The sequence below is a fragment of the Bombina bombina genome, chromosome 6 (genome assembly GCF_027579735.1).
Source record: "Bombina bombina isolate aBomBom1 chromosome 6, aBomBom1.pri, whole genome shotgun sequence".
Classification (NCBI taxonomy): Eukaryota; Metazoa; Chordata; class Amphibia; order Anura; family Bombinatoridae; genus Bombina; species Bombina bombina.
Genome location: NC_069504.1, coordinates 512,336,836 through 512,354,860, shown reverse-complemented (window position 1 = coordinate 512,354,860; position 18,025 = coordinate 512,336,836). Strand labels below are relative to the sequence as shown.

Genomic DNA, 18,025 nt, shown 5'->3' with positions numbered 1-18,025 from the left:
ATCTATTTTAACTTATTTTTTTATCGATATATCTCATCATTATATATATGACATATCTAGCTAGTACAATTCCAAATGAACTATGTTAATTTGTTTTTTGGTGAAACTAATATTTAAAATTATTATTTAAAAATTTTATTTTTAAATTTTAAACGTCTTGTGCTCAGTTGTGTTTACTTATTATTATATTTGTCCTTACAAGTGCTATGTGTTTACAATTATTTCCTATAAAGTGCTTAGATTATTATTCAAGTAATTTTAATTTTTGTTCTTAATTTTAATTTTTTTTATTTTTTGGAAACTTTTTACAATTCTTAAATTATATAGTGTTATTCGTGCTATACCAGTTTTTTTCCAGAGTTCAAAACTAGAGGTTAATGCCAGAATTGAATTTGAATTTTCTTTATATTTTAAAGATGATTTTTTAATCTGATAAAAAAACAGCCTAATTCTATGGGGCCTATCTATCAAGCTCCAAATGGAGCTTGATGCCCCGCTTGACCGCTGCTCCATAACCTGTCTGCCTGCTCTGAACAGACGGACAGACATCACCACAATTCAACCCGATTAGTACGATCGGGTTGATTGACACCCGCCTGCTGGCGGCCGATTGGCCGCGATTCTGCAGGGGGCGGCGTTGCACCAGCAGCGCTTGTGAGCTGCTGGTGCAATGCTGAATATGGAGAGTGTATTGCTCTCCGTATTCAGCGAGGTCTGGCGAACCTGATCCGCACTGTCGGATCAGGTCCGCCAGACTTTGATAAATAGAGGCCTATCTCTTGATTTAATCCATTTGGGGTAAGTGTTCCCAGCTTGTTTTTTTTTTTTTTTCATTCCTGTAATGATTTTATTGTTTTGAGATTATAAAGAAGTATCTATATTTAAGGTAATTGAGTGTTTGATACTACACATATATATTAGTGTTATCTGACATAGATGTCAGCCTAATATTGACACAATTAGAGGAAGTTAACTCCGCTCTGTAGCAACAAAGTAGCAGTTAAAATACATATGTGATATTTCTGATTGCACACCTACACTGCAGGTTGTGAACTATCTTGGACCGCAGTTGTATAGTGACTTTGCTAGTTGGACATTGCGTTCAATTTTAATATTATTGGATTATTATCTTTAGCCTTAGAATATACAATATTTGTGTTTGACTTATTTGGATTGGAGATTTTTAGTGAACATAGGTAACTAGTAGATTCTCAGTTGATACCTGCATATATTAAGTCACCTACTGGTGCCACAAAGGCAATACATTTGGCAGCCTTTCTTTTGCTGTGGAAAGTCATGCAAGGACCCTGAATGTGCAAAATTTTAGGCGGTTGCCTAGCTGCCATAACACTAGACCATTGTATTCAAGCAGAACATAAGTAATTACTACATCTGACTAACATATTTTGTTTTATATAAACAGAAAATTATTTGTGTTTTTTTAGGGCTATCTCCAATACTCAGTGTTGTTTTATGGTTATTACGGCAAAGAACGGAAGATAGGAAGTGCTGGGTATCGTCTGCCACTGGCATATTTCCTTGTTGGGATGGCTGTTTTTGCCTACAGCTTTATCACATTGTTAAGAAAGTAATATTTTATTTTATTTTTAAATAAAAAGTATATAATATTCCTGATATGAATCTACTGCATGAACAAATAGTATTACAATAGTAATTATCTTAGTTAATCTGGTATTTAATTTGTCACTGTATTTTTTTCATGCTCTGTTTAAGAATTAAAATTTATATATCAACATTTTCCACCTTTTATTTATAATACAGTAACATATTTGATAAAGTGTTTTAAGAATTTATAATAATAAAAAAAACAATAATAATTGTTATGCTGATATAACTATTTCATTTTTGTTTGCAATGAAATTCCAAGAATGGCAAAGAACTCAAAAATGAGTTTAGCAAGTGCGTCAGATGAAAACTACACATTTTGCTGGAGAGTATTCTGTGCCTGGGATTATCTTATTGGCAATACAGAAGCTGCCGAAAGCAAATCAGCTGCCATAGTCAACAGCATCAGGGTAAGTCCAACTACATTTAACACTGAAAATCTTGATCGCAGTGTCTTGTTTATTGTAGTGACAAATCAGTTTATCCTTACCAGACCCTTCACATGAATCTTATTTCCTTAGGGAAAAGCTGATATGTTATTTCATCTCAACAACAGGATTTAAAGGGACATAATACTCAGATGCTAAATCACTTGAAACTAGGATTGCCACCTGTGCCTTAAAATACAGAACACTTATAAGTTACACATGCTGCAGGGTGTGCAGGGAGGAACATGAATAGTGCTGTCCAGAAACACAATACATGTTCCTCCCTGCACACCCTGCAGCATGTGTAACTCATAAGTGTCCAGGAAAACATGGCTGAGGTGGCAACCCTACTTGAAACTGATTCAGTATAACTGTAAAAAGCTGACAGGAAAATATCACCTGAGCATCTCTATGTAAAAAAGGAAGATATTTTACCTCACAATCTCCTCAGCTCAGCAGAGTAAGTCCTGTGTAAAAAGTTTGACTTCACCTGCTCCCAGCTGCAGGTAAAAATAAAAAAGAAATGAAGACATGAACAGCAGCCAATCAGCATCAGCAGTGCTGAGGTCATGAACTCTTACTGTGATCTCATGAGATTTGACTTAACTCTCATGAGATTTCATAGTAAGGTTCCTTTACCTGATTGGTGAAATAATATGAGAGTGCACGATGCTCATACCCTAAGATGTCCCAGGACAGACACACTAAAATGCTGCTTAGAAATCCTTTACAATGGGAGGTGGCTACTGAGGAACTTTTGTGGTAAAATATCTTTCTTTTTTTACATAGATGTTCAGGAGATATTTTCTAGTCAGCTTTTTACAGCTATGCTGCATCACTTTCAAGTGTTTAAACATTTGGGTATTGTGGCCCTTTAATCATGGCTGCTTTAGAATGTTTTAAATAACTGCATCTTGAGGTTAAAGGGACATTAGAGTATTTTTATAAATGCATAGTATAATAGACTGCATACAAAATTAATGTTTTACAAGTATTTAATTGTGATTTTGTTGGCAGACTTTGCTTTGCTTTTACACTACTCTTGAGGAACATACTCGTTAAATAGAATATTGAAAATGTTGAATCTTGTCTCATTTGTTGTGGTCATTTAGGGGAAGATCAGGGTAATGTGCAAAGACAGCACAATTTTTATCATTAAATTACAGGGAAAAAAGGATACATCCAAATATCTTTACTACAAATTAAAACCTGTATGGGGATACCCATTTCAAAATCTTATTTTCAGCTAAACCAATTTAAAGATTGTTTAATTGTACCAAAAGATTGATCCTGAAAAATTGGAAACAACAACTTATTCCTACTGTGCCAGATTGGTTAAAAATACTAGTATCATTTACTATCTTATATCATCTCATTAGAGAATGCTACTGTACTTTGAATGGCAAATAGGAATATGCTGAAATGTTGTAATATCATTGGTCAGCACTTTTGTATTGCCCTAGGGACCAAGGCCTCCCCTTAGAATGATCTTTTTGTTTCTTCTATTACTCTTACCATATGTAGGCATATCAAGTTTTTTTTAAAAAAAATCACATTTTTAGAGGCTAACGAGGGGTGTGTTATTGGTACAACAGAGAGCAAAGAAATTCTAGATTCTGAGTGTGCTTTGGCACTGTCCTTGTAATGTCCTTTTCTCTTTTTGTACTATTTCTCAATCTGCCAAATTTAAGAATATGCCTAGTGTTCTTTATACAACTCTAAATATTGGGCAGATTTATTATGTTTTATTATGATAGGATTGCATTCTATAAGATAATGTAGTCTTTTACTCTAATTTGCAAAATGTTTATTCTGCATCCTGGTATGTTTGTTTTTTACCTTTGAACACCACAATAGTGTTTGGGGGAAGCTGACTTATACATAGGCCTCTATTTATCAAGCCGTCAACCGCAAATACACTTGAATTCAGCAGCATATTTGTGGCGAGCCTGATTCGCCTTAGTTATCAAAGGCTAGAGACCAGCAAAAGTAGAATTTAGTGACGTAACATACGATCCGCTGTACTCAGTCCGACACAGATCGATGCTTACGTCACTCCAGATGTTCCGAACGCAAGTTCGGCACAATCTGACTACTTTTGCTAGTTATCAAAGAGCTAGCAGGTACACTCGCCACTTTTCCGGCCCAGAGTACCTGGTTTTCAATCTGCCGCCCTGGAGACGGCGGATGCCATAGGAATCAATGGGAGTCTGACAGCAGCGAAAGCTCATGTTCGCTGCTACCCGATATCCCATTGATTCCTATGGGAAATGTCTACACCTAACACCCTAACATGTACCCCAAGTCTAAACACCCCTAATCTGCCCCCCCTACACCGCCACCACCTACATTATACTTATTAACCCCTAATCTGCCGCCCCTACACCGCCGCCACCAACATTATACTTATTAACCCCTAAACCGCTGCTCCCGGACCCTGCCACAACTAAATAAACTTATTAACCCCTAAACTGCTGCTCCCAGACCCCGCTGCAACTAAATAAACTTATTAACCCCTAAACCGCCGCTCCCGGACCCCGCCGCCACCTACATTATATTTATTAACCCCTAATCTGCCCCCCCTACACCGCCGCCACTATATTAATTTTATTAATCCCTAAACCTAAATCTAACCCTAACACCCCCCTAATTTAAATATTATTTAAATTAATCTAAATAAATATTCCAATAATTAAATAAATTATTCCTATTTAAAACTAAATACTTACCTGTAAAATAAACCCTAAGATAGCTACAATATAATTAATAATTACATTGTAGCTATTTTAGGATTTATTTTTATTTTACAGGCAACTTTGTATTTATTTTAACTAGGTACAATAGTTAATAAAGTTATTAACTATTTAATAACTACCTAGCTAAAATAAATACAAAATTACCTGTAAAATAAATCCTAACCTAAGTTACAATTACACCTAACACTACACTATAATTAAATAAATTAAATTAATTAACTACAATTACCTACAATTAAATCAAATAAACTAAAGTAAAAAAAAAAACAACACTAAATTACAGAAAATAAAAAAATAATTACAAGAATTTTAAACTAAATACACCTAATCTAAGCCCCCTAATAAAATAAAAAATCCCCCCAAAATAATAAAATTCCCTACCCTATACTAAATTACAAATAGCCCTTAAAAGGGCCTTTTGCGGGGCATTGCCCCAAAGTAATCAGCTCTTTTACCTGTAAAAAAAGAAATACAACCCCCCCAACATTAAAACCCACCACCCACACAACCGACCCTACTCTAAAAGCCACCCAAACCCCCCTTAAAAAAACCTAACACTACCCCCTTTAAGATCACCCTACCTTGAGCCGTCTTCACCCAGCCGGGCACAAGTGGACCTCCAGACTGGCAGAAGTCTTCATCAGATCCGGGCAGAGGAGGACCTCCAGACCGGCAGAAGTCTTCATCCAGGCGGCATCTTCTATCTTCATTCATCTGGAGCGGAGCGGGTCCATCTTCAATCCATCCGACGCGGAGCATCCTCTTCCATCGACGTCCTAACGAAGAATGAAGGTTCCTTTAAATGATGTCATCCAAGATGGCGTCCCTTGAATTCCGATTGGCTGATAGGATTCTATCAGCCAATCGGAATTAAGGTAGGAAAAATCCTATTGGCTGATGCAATCAGCCAATAGAATTGAGCTCGCATTCTATTGGCTGATTGGAACAGCTAATAGAATGCAAGCTCAATCTTATTGGCTGATTGGATCAGCCAATAGGATTGAACTTCAATCCTATTGGCTGATTGCATCAGCCAATAGGATTTTTCCTACCTTAATTCCGATTAGCTGATTGAATCCTATCAGCCAATCGGAATTCAATCGCTTTATTTTATTAATTTTCTTTCCAGAACAACAATTACTGAAGCTTAGATATATCAATTTATTCTAAATAGATGCAATTTGAGTTAAATAATATTTTTACACCTTATGATAATGCAATTTAGACTGTACTGTTTTAACATTCTTCTTTATATATAAAGTTTAAATCCACATCTAGGAGTGCTGCCAATATGACCCAGTAATTACACAAACAAAGAGGTATCAGCGCACATCCATTTTCCAAAGCACAACATATTTTTTACTGCTGCAAAAAATTGCCTGCAAATACATCAAGAGACAACTATTCTTTTTTAAATAATATTGGGAACTTAGTCACACAATATGGCCATATTCTGCTTAGCCAGTCACCACTTTCAAGGTGCTCCAATTCGACTGGTCCTACTCTACAGTCCTTTTTGCCACAGAGGGCTGAAACATTCCTGCTTTTACTCTTCATAATAGAATGAGACTCCCTGGCTTTTTATTCACAACTCTATAACACTGTTATGAGCACACCTGGGGGGGGGGGGGTGTTTGGGCAGCGGCCATATCTGGTCGCAAATTTAGAGGCTCCTGATCTCAGGAGGATAATCCGCCGATTAGCCAAGAATCGGCTAAAAATCCTGATCCCTACTACACAGCAACTATACTATGAAGCTCTGCTGATTTGACCAATACTACTTTTATGAAGATCGCACCTTTTGGAGCTCTAATCCGGATAATTGGCTAGGTAAGATGGTGGCCTTGCACCATCATCCTATCCATCTCACCCCTGGTTTGCTGGGTGAAGAAGGTTCATCTAACTGCTATTCCTGGGTGGTGAGAGCCACTTAATCATGGATGTCTCAAGCTCTACTGACTGCCCTGTGGGGAAACCACAAATACACTGGGTGGATGCGGCTGGCCACCAGAGATGGAAGAAGGATCAATACTGGTATCCAGAGGTGAATGTCAACATCAGGATCTTCTCTGTGCCGTCACTTGCTCGGCCAAACACGTCCATATGTAACCATGTTTTCTTACACTTTGCAGTCTGGCTGGATCAACTGCAGTTGGTCGAACGTATCCGTTCATGTCGGTCTCGTCACTATCCTAACCACCCCATATGCCATAACAGCTACACATTCAAGGGCCTCCGAACGGGAATTGGATGACTGTCCTGAGGTATAAACTTGTATATCTAAATGAAAAGATAACATCGCCACCCAACACAATTATACATAAATGATGATTTTATAGTCTAAGTTTATTTAAGAATATGCTGCATCCTGTGAGCTCATGTTAAGAGCATCCCAACCTATCTGTGAATGTCTTATGTATAGTTTTGTAGTAACTCTCTGGCTGCCAATGCTCTGTAAATTAGTAAAATCTTGTTTATTCTGAGATTCATTTCTCAAGATCATCCACTTTGTACCTCTTACTTCAGTATACTTATTGAGTATTTCTAGTGACAGCCTTACACCTGGATATTGATATATGCAATATATTTAACTTAGTTGTTATTATTGGAACTCAACCACTATTAATATTATTTTTTTTAATAATATATTTGCTTTATTTGCTAGCACTATATATGTCTTCAGCATACATAATTCCTGAGTCCCAAGCTAGGGGTCCTATTACTCTATATATCTGTCATGGGAAAAATATTTACGGGATAGAGGATTTTCTTAGAGGTCTTGTCCATTTAACTGTTTGGAAAGGTTAATTAAGAGAAGGACCCTTATAAGGTACCAGCACACTGAATTATCTTTTGGGGATCCTATTGTCCATCAAACCGTATAGTATAAAGGTCATGACATTGTTATACTGAGGGCGTTTACCTTAGTCTATCATAATTTTAGCTGTATAGTTCTGAGGACAAGTGGGAATGGTCAGATTACTACTAAATAATTGGAGATCCCCAAAAGAGCCAGTAGACATAGTATTACAGGAACGTTTGGCTTGGTTCTCACCACCTAGTCTAAATTCATGATGTTGCTAATGTATAGTATATTTATGTACTATACTCAAATCCACTAACTTTAAGAGCCATATTCACCTAGATTCCGAGTTTTGAGCGCTATAGAGAAAGTAAAAAACACCACAAAAGTTGCATTATTTAACCCCCTATAGCGCTGCCATTACAAGTGGGTGATATGGCTGCGTTGAGCTCCATACCGCACACAAAATCAGTGCTGTGTTTGACGTGCTCGTGCACAATTTCCCCATAGACATAAATGGGGAGAGCCGGCAAAAAAAAGTTTAACACCTGCGATCACGGAAACAAAAGCTCTGTAACGCAGCCCCATTGATGTCTATGGGGAAAAAGAAAGTCCTCATCCATGCGGCAAGAAATCTTCATCCAGGGGGCCTCTTCAATCTTTATCCAGCCGGCACTGAGCGGGTTCATCCTGAAGAAATCAATGCAAGTGACGCAATCTAAGATGGCTTCCCTTGCATTCCTATTGACTGAAAGATTTCAATCAGCCAATAGGAATTAGAGCTGCTAAAGTCCTATTTGCTGTTCCAATCAGCCAATAGGATTGAGCTCTCATCCTATTGCCTGTTCCAATCAGCCAATAGAATCAGTATATGGCGGCGACTGCATGAAGAGGATGCTCCGCGCCGGATGTCTTCAGGATGGACCCGCTCCACGCCAGCAGGATGAAGATCAAAGAACCCATCTGGATGAAGACTTCTTGCTGCATGGATCCTTCAAGCGGGACTTCAACAACAGTGGATCGTTGGGGGTTAGTGTTAGGTTTTTTTAAGATTTTTTTGGGTGGGATTTTTTTAGATTAGGGTTTGGGCAATGTAAAAGAGCTAAATGCCCTTTTAAGGGCAATGCCCATACAAATGCTCTTTTAATGGCAATGTCCATACAAATGCCCTTTTCAGGGCAATGGTTAGCTTAGGTTATTTTAGATAGTTTTTTATTTGGGGGGGTTGGTTGGGTGGTGGGCTTTATTGTTGTGGGGGTGTTTGTATTTTTTTACAGGTAAAAGAGCTGATATATTTGGGGCAATGCCCCACAAATGGCCATTTAAAGGGCCATTGGTAGTTTATTGTAGGCTAGGTTTTTTTTTTTATTTTGTGTGGCCTTTTTTATTTTGATAGGGCTATTAGATTAGGTGTAATTCTTTTTTATTTTTGATAATTTGTTATTTTTCATAATTTAGTTATTTTTTTTTGTAATTAGATAGGGAATAGGGAAATTGTAATTTTAATATAAAGTTAGGGGGTTGTTAGGTTTAGGGGTTAATAGTTTATTTTAGTATATTCCGTTGTGGGGGGCTTTCAGTTTAGAGGTTAATAGTTTATTTTAGTATATTCCTTTGTGGGGGGCTTTCGGTTTAGGGGTTAATAGTTTATTTAGTTTATTTAGTTGTGGGGGCTTTCGGTTTAGGGGTTAATAGGTTTATTATAGCGGTGGTGTGGGCGGACGACAGATTAGGGGTTAATAATATTTAAATAGTGTTTGCGATGCGGGGGGCGGCAGTTTATGGGGTTAATATTTTTTTATAGTGGCGACAATGTCGGGGAGTGGTGGAATAGGGGTTAATACATTTTATTAGTGGCTGCTATGTCGGGAGCGGCAGATTAGGGGTTAATGAGTTTATTATAGTGTTTGTGATGCGGGAGGGCCTTGGTTTAGGGGTTAATAAGTAGTTTATGGGTATTAGTGTACTTTTTAACATTTTAGTTATGAGTTTTATGTTACAGGTAAAAGAGCTGATATATTTGGGGCAATGCCCCACAAATGGCCATTTAAAGGGCCATTGGTAGTTTATTGTAGGCTAGGTTTTTTTTTTTATTTTGTGTGGCCTTTTTTATTTTGATAGGGCTATTAGATTAGGTGTAATTCTTTTTTATTTTTGATAATTTGTTATTTTTCGTAATTTAGTTATTTTTTTTTGTAATTAGATAGGGAATAGGGAAATTGTAATTTTAATATAAAGTTAGGGGGTTGTTAGGTTTAGGGGTTAATAGTTTATTTTAGTATATTCCGTTGTGGGGGGCTTTCAGTTTAGAGGTTAATAGTTTATTTTAGTATATTCCTTTGTGGGGGGCTTTCGGTTTAGGGGTTAATAGTTTATTTAGTTTATTTAGTTGTGGGGGCTTTCGGTTTAGGGGTTAATAGGTTTATTATAGCGGTGGTGTGGGCGGACGACAGATTAGGGGTTAATAATATTTAAATAGTGTTTGCGATGCGGGGGGCGGCAGTTTATGGGGTTAATATTTTTTTATAGTGGCGACAATGTCGGGGAGTGGTGGAATAGGGGTTAATACATTTTATTAGTGGCGGCTATGTCGGGAGCGGCAGATTAGGGGTTAATGAGTTTATTATAGTGTTTGTGATGCGGGAGGGCCTTGGTTTAGGGGTTAATAAGTAGTTTATGGGTATTAGTGTACTTTTTAACATTTTAGTTATGAGTTTTATGTTACAGATTTGTAGCGTAAAACTCATAACTGCTAACTTTAGATGGCGGTACGGATCTTGTCGTTATAGGGTGTAACGCTCACTTTTTAGCCTCACTGCAAAACTTGTAATACCGGCGCTGTGGGAGTATTATGAAAAAATGTAATTTTTACAAGTGTGGTACTGACGTTACGTTACAGGCTAAAAGGTGTGCAGTAGACCTATACCGACAAGACTTGTAATGGTTGCGGTGCTATTTTAATGCTGAAAATGCCATATTTTCAGCGTTACGAGCCGCAGCGCAAAACTCGTAATCTAGGTGATATTGTTTTGAAATAGTATCTCTCATTTACGATAGTTTGTCATAGCTTAGTGTAGTGCAGTATAAAGAATCATCCTACTAGGCAGCATAACTTGATAAAGAGGCCCTTTTGCAATACTGATACTTAAAATAAAAACTCTCGGGAATCCTATCTCTGTAAAAAGGAATGTTAACTACGAGGTTATTCTTGTATTCTTTTTTTTTATGTCATTTTTTTTCAAAAGCATGTGGTTGTGTAATTGAGATAATATTCATGTTGTTGTGATATGAGTATTGTAATGCTAATTACCTTAATAAAAAGAAAAATTATAAATAAATAAAAAAACTATACCTACCAAATTTCAGGTTTCTAGGTTAAACGGTTTGAGCTGAGCGTTGATGAGTCAGTCAGTCAGGACTTCTTCTTTTATGTATTATATATACTGTATATATATATATATATATATATATATATATATATATATATATTATTATATTTTTTTTACAGGAAGCAATATTAGAAGAACAGGAAAAACGAAAAAGCAAAAACCTGTAAGTATTAAAACTATGACATTTATATTTAGAGATATTGTTGATTCAAACGTTTCAAAACATTTTTACCTCATACATATTTTGTTTCTGCAGACACACTGGGGCCTATCTATCAAGCTCCGAATGGAGCTTGATGCCCCGTGTTTCTGGTGAGCCTGTAGACTCGCCAGAAACAACAGTTATGAAGCAGTGGTCACAAAGACAGCTGCTCCATAACCCTGTCCGCCTGCTCTGAGCAGGCGGACAGACATCGCCGGAATTCAACCCGATCGAGTACGATTGGGTTGATTGACACCTCCCTGCTGGCGGCCGATTGGCCGCGAGTCTGCAGGGGGCGGCATTGCACCAGCAGCTCTTGTGAGCTGCTGGTGCAATGCTGAATATGGAGAGCGTATTGCTCTTTTTTAGGATAGTCATAACTGTGATTTTAGTTTTGGTAGTGCTTTGGGTTTTTTTGTGTGTATTTTAGTGGGGGTTTTTGTGTGTAACCTAGGAGGTGTTAGGTTAAGGGTCTTGGGGGGTTAGCTGTTGGGTAGTTAAGTAGTGTAGGTCTAGTTTGCTTTGGAGGGTTGTGGTGATTTAGAGGTTAATAGGTTAGGGATTTTTTTGGTTTAGGGGGTTAATAGGTTAAGGGTAGTTTGCGGTGGGGGCTGTGGCGGTTTAAGGATGAATAGGTAAGGGGGTGTTTGTGGTGGGGGTTATGGTGGTATAGGGATTAATAGGTTAGGAAGTTTATTGTGGTGGGGATTGTGGTGGTTTAGGGGTTAAGTAGTGTAGGATTAGTTTGTGTCATGGGTTATATTGATTTAGAGGTACATAGGTATATTTATTAGGCTCAGTGCTATATATTAAAAAGGGATCCTTTACTTTACATTGCCAATGTCGGTGCCAATGCATCGCCACCCATTGCAATGTATAGTATAATGCCTCTCGGCAATGGTGCCTTTAATCAGTAATGTCGGCAATTTTTAATATTTTGCTGGCTTTCTCAACATTGCATCGGATCCCTTTTGAATATATTGCTGCCTTGTAGCACTTTCGATCAGCATGGCCTAGATGTGAATTTCTGTACGGATTTATCTATTTTGCTTTTCTTTCCTAGTGCAGTTACAATAAGCCTTCGACTTCTTGCAAATATTCTGGTTCTTCTGTCATTGGCTGGGAGCATATACATTATTTATTTTGTGGTGGATAGATCACAAAAATTGGAACGAACAAAAGCTGAACTAACACTTTGGGAAAAAAATGAGGTAAGGTTACCTTTAATTTTTCTTTTTCTATTGGATTTAGAGACTGCATACTTTTATATTTCCTAAGGCTAAGTAAGTGGCTTCTTCATCAAAAGGAAGAATGAGACTTTTTTTTTTTTTTAAGATTTATAATTTGTTAAAATACAAAAAATAAGGCAACAGCACAACAGGCAAGACCAGCAGAATACTTGGTTGGATTACAAGTAATTATGCCACTATGTAGATAACTAGTTTGTCCTCATAAATACTGTGTACAATTCTGGAAACTATGGGGCCGAATTATCAAGCTCCAAATGAGCTTGATGCCCCTGTTTCCACACGAGCCTTCAGGCTCGCCAGAAACAGCCGTTATAAAGCAGCGGTCTAAAGACTGCTGCTCCATAACTGATCCGTTGCCTCTGAGACTGCGGTCTTCAATCCGTCCGATCCTATACGTTCGGGCTGATTGACACCCCCTGCTAGCGGTCGATTGGCAGCGAATCTGCAGGGGACAGCATTGCACAAGCAGTTCACAAGAACTGCTTGTGCAATGATAAATGCCGACAGCGTATGCTGTTAGCATTTATCGATGTGCGGTGGACATGATACACTACATTGTATCATGTCCGCTAGCACTTTCATAAATCAGCCCCTATATCTTCAGAAGGATATAAATAAACTAAAATGGTACACAGTCTAAAAATGTAAACTTATTAGGAAACAAACATTATGAGCTTAATATTTATAGCTTTAATTTTTAAATATAATATGGGATTTCCTAAACCTGAGGTTCAAAGCAATTTTTTTTGCACAATATTACAATAAGGAGGAATGATCTCAAGCTGAAGGGTGATAGGTTCAGAAGTATGAAATAAGAGACAATATATCCCTAAAGTAAAAAAACACTGTGTCCAAAACAATATATGAGTGTATCCATAAACGTATAAATGGTTAAGCCTCAGACCTGCAAGTGTCCTTACACTCCAATATAGTGTGAAAAACAAACAAACAAAGTTCCAGGAGAGCAATTATGACTGGCAAAATTACGGTTGTAAACATCCACAAGCTGAGATTATGAGCGTGGCACACAAAGTCCTAACACATTTTCCCCACCAGGCTTCAAGTAGTACCTGACCTCCAAGCAGATCTCCAACAGCACTGGCTCATCATCCAGGTGAACCGCAGCTCCAGTGCGGGATTATACACTAGATGAGCCTCTGATCCGCTGTGTACACTGCAAGCGTGGTGTCGAGTATAGCGTCTGATGTCATCAAGGGGGCGTGTAATTCCGGGGGGGTGTGTGTGCTCCAATCGGCTCTGTTATCCAGTATCTTGTCTTCAGCTCTCTCTGGACTGCAGATGAAAAGGCTTTCAATGTAAATGTAGAGGCTGCCGAGACTCCTATATAGAACCGGGCTCCAAGTAACCCATTAGAAAATATCAAAAAATTAGGAAAGGAGTCTCTTTGCAGATATAAAATCTTCAAGCTTTATTACAAAAATAGGGATAAAAATCCATCAGCACCAGCACAACAAACGGAGACAGCTGGCCCTACTAGTTTTGGCATGTTGCCGTAATCTAAGACCTGCTGGATACTAAAACAGGAGGTGTTTAAAAGTAACACTCCACACAGCTATTGGCTACAGGTGAACACTAGTGAACACCCACTTAACCCATTAGGCAAAAGAAGGTACAAGAAAAGGGAGGATACTTAAAGGGAGCAAATATATACAAAGGGACATGACATGTTATGATCAGCTTAAATGCTATGTATATAGGTTTAGAAAAAAGTATAAAGTATAGGTTACACAGTGGGGTAAATGACATAGAGCAATAAATGGCATTAGTAACAGAGGACTATGCAGAATAATTAGTTGTAAATGGTAAACAAATCGTTTAAATAAACACATATAGAGCCAACAATTACATAATGCAAATAATTACATAATGTATCAAAGTGCTAAGTATTCAAAGTTGGATTATGAATGTTATCATATATATTGCAAAACCTAAATAGTACCAATCCAAATAATAAATATCATGAACTGGCACTAATCCCTAACAACATAATATCTTGCCCAAAGTTTCAAAAGTTCACAAATGTCCAATACAACACACAATAATACATTTATGTATAAAAAAGGACAGAACAAATGCTTATGCAAATAGCTTTTCAATCAAGGATACCCTGAGCAAGAGATCATGAAAAAAGGGATAAATAACCAAATGCGATGGCATAATAAGGTATACGGATAATCAGCAACTAGATTATAATGATACACAAGGCCTTATATGCAAAATGATAAAACAAAATGAAAGTACAATGAAGAAAACTGATGTACAAGATAACAGAACACATATCCAACCTTGAATAATATTACAGTGAACATATAATGTGCAGTGTATACAAAACACTTATTAGACATACAAATGTAACTGACTAGTCAATACCCATATCTAAGTGTAACAAAGATAGAATCTAGTTAGCAAGTGTGAACAAATGGGATTATATTTATTTAACACCAATGGTTGATGAGGCCAAACTCAGAGCAATTAGGAGTCTGGGTACAGAGCTTAAAAATCCAAAAAGCTTCTTGGCGTGCTAGAATAGCATTCTTATTGCCACCCCTTGCAGGTCTCCTAATGGCTTCAACTGCCCGCCACTTAAATGACCTAACATCACCCCTGTGAATTTCAATAAAGTGTCTGGATAATTCAGAGCAGTCCTCATTCTTAATATAACCTAGGTGTTCACGTATTCATGTGCGAACATCCCTAGTCGTCATACCAATGTATTGAAGATGATGATCAGTACATTCAATGAGATAAATTACATAATGGGTGGAGCATTTAATGCAACCACTGGTCTCGTAGGTTTTATTGGTAACACATGAATAAAATATTTTTCCCTCAGTGAGATAGTCACAAGCTTTGCACCTAGATACTCTACACTTATAGGTGCCATTAACTGACAACCACGTTGTGGTTCTCTGCTTTTGTGGTAGCTGACTGGGGGAAAGAATGTTACCCAATGTTTTATTCCTGGAATATACGCACTTGAAACCTTTTTCCACAATGGGTTTCAATTGTTTGTCCCAATACAATATGGGAAAATACTTCCTGAGAATATTACAAATCTGTTAATAATCTTACGAATACTGTGTGATAAAGTTTATACGTTTGTCGGTTGCTTTTGGGGATTTACTTAGTAAAGCATCCTCTCTTGTGGTATTGCTTACTTCGTCTACAACATTATTGACTAATGTGTGACTGTAACCTCTCTCAAGTAACCTCTGCTTGCTCTCATGGCTTTCATGTTTATAGTCAGAGTCCTTATTACATATTCTCCTGTCCCTAAGCAATTGCCCTTTTGCAATGCCCTTAAAGACATTTTTCGGATGAGAGCTCTTACTATGTAGAAGAGTATTACCTGCTATAGGTTTCCGATATAGTTTGGAAATAATGGTACATGTATCTGCATCACCCACAAGGGTGACATCCAAAAAATGAATTTCCAATTTTTGCCATTCATGTGTGAAATTGACTCCATTGTCACTTACATTTAGGTAATCTATGAATTCACCAGCCATTGAATCATCAGATGACCAGATGATTAGCAAATCATCAATAAAGCGCTTGTACAGCTGGATATGTTTGACATAAGGGTTTCTATCTGCATAAACATAGTTGATCTCGAGCCACCCTTTGCACATGAGGGGGCAAACTTTGCCCCCATGGTGGTGCCCTGTTTTTGCAAGTAGAAAACCCCCTCAAACAAAAAATAATTATGCTTGAGTAGAAAAAGAGTGACTCTGATGATAAATTCAATGGTGGTGTCATTCATAAAATAAAAGACCTCCAAAAAGTGTCTAATAGCCTGAATGCCTAGATCATGGGGTATACTAGAGTATAAGGATACCACATCAACTGTGAGCCAGCTCATAATTGAGGTCCAAACAATTCCATCCAAAAGTTTGAGTACATGTGTGGTATCCCTAATATAGCTGTATAGAGAGGACACAATGGGTTGTAAAATGGCGTCCAACCATTCGGACATTGGCTCTAACAAAGAGCCAATACCCGAAACAATTGGGCGCCCCTTGACATTTAAGACACTTTTTTTTTTTTTTAAATAACTGTTTTTATTGATTTTTGAACAAGAGTTATACAAAGCATTGGCAAGAAGCAGGTATCAGTAATCAACAAATAAAATAACAAAAGTTGACAATAGTTTTTCGTCTTTAGACACATCAATAATATGGTTACAAAAGTGCTATAAGTAACGGCACAACAACATTACAGAAAGAAAATTCATAGGTATAAACATGAAGCTGTCACAAAACAAGTGGGTCTGAAGATGGTGGGGTAGGTGTGGGATTAGATGGCCTCTTAAATTTATCTGTTATGTAAGATTCCCATAGAATTTTAATTTCTAGGTACACATCTAGACGTCTAGTTTTCATATAGTGAAACTCTTCCAAGTTTAACACATTTTGGCATTGATCGATCCATTGCTCTAGAGAAGGAGTTGTAGGCATTTTCCAATTCTTGACTATCAATGTTTTAGCACTATTAATTAGGATGTGTAGCAATTTAGTTTGAAAAGTGGTATATTTTTTTAGGGGTAAGGTGAAATAGCCATAAAAGGGGATCTCCAGTGATTTTGGGGCCTAGGATGGTAGATGTTTCCTTTATTACTTTTGCCCAAAAGAGGGTAATGACTGAACACTGCCACAATATGTGTGACATTGTTCCCGTCTGGGAATGACACCTCCAGCATATATTACTAGTTTTGCTAAATAGCTTACGACATCTAGCTAGGGTGAGATACCATCTATGCATTAGCTTAATATTCATTTTGAGCATTCTACAGGAGATAGAGGTCTTAGTAATGTTGGAGAATATCCGATTAGCCTCTAAGGGGGCAATATTCAATCCAAGTTCATGTTCCCATCTATCTATATAGTAAGGGGAGTGACTCGGGTGTTGGTTTTGTAAGAGGGCGTACATGTGTGATAAAGCGTGGTTTACTGGGGTATGCTTACTGCATAAAGATTCAAATTGGGTAAGCATTCTCATTATGTTTTCCCTATCTGGGTGACTAGTTATGTATGAGTGGCATTGGTATAGCTTGAACCAGTCTTGAAGGAAAGTGAGCCCACTGCCTTTTAGCTCATCAACAGTATACCATCTCTGTTCATTGCCTAATTGATATGCCATTAGAGATCTATGATTTTTTTAGTTGCGTAGTCTATGTGTCCCAGCCCCGGCATAAAATCCTGATTATTGGTAAGAGGGGTTAAGGGGGAGGGTCTACTGGAGAGAAGGGGATAAGCTTTTAGTATTTTTTCCCACATACTATATGTTTCCTGTATGATTGCATTGCAAATTGGGGAGGGTAATTTATTAGTTTTTGGCCCCCAGCACAAGGCGCCGAGGTGTGTGTAATCCCGTTAAGTCATGTTCTAAATGGACCCAGGCCTTTCGGTCGTAATTTGAAAACCAGTCCAGTATCCTCTGCAGGAAAATGGACTGTCTGTACTTAATTAAGTTAGGGACTCCCAACCCTTCCTGTTTGAAAGGTAGACTCATAATGTGTTTGTTGATTCTTGCAGGTTTTTTATTCCATAT

At 37.6% G+C, this 18,025-nt stretch overlaps 1 protein-coding gene across 1 annotated transcript in view; it reads left to right on the top strand.

The window, feature by feature from the left end:
* TMC3 (transmembrane channel like 3) overlaps window positions 1-18,025 on the top strand; it is a 141,042-nt gene that overhangs the window by 39,298 nt on the left and 83,719 nt on the right. The window contains exons 7-10 of the mRNA XM_053719325.1: window positions 1,446-1,588; window positions 1,889-2,036; window positions 11,122-11,165; window positions 12,268-12,415. Of these exons, the coding sequence (XP_053575300.1) occupies window positions 1,446-1,588; window positions 1,889-2,036; window positions 11,122-11,165; window positions 12,268-12,415 (483 nt within the window). The remainder of the gene's footprint in view (window positions 1-1,445; window positions 1,589-1,888; window positions 2,037-11,121; window positions 11,166-12,267; window positions 12,416-18,025) is intronic.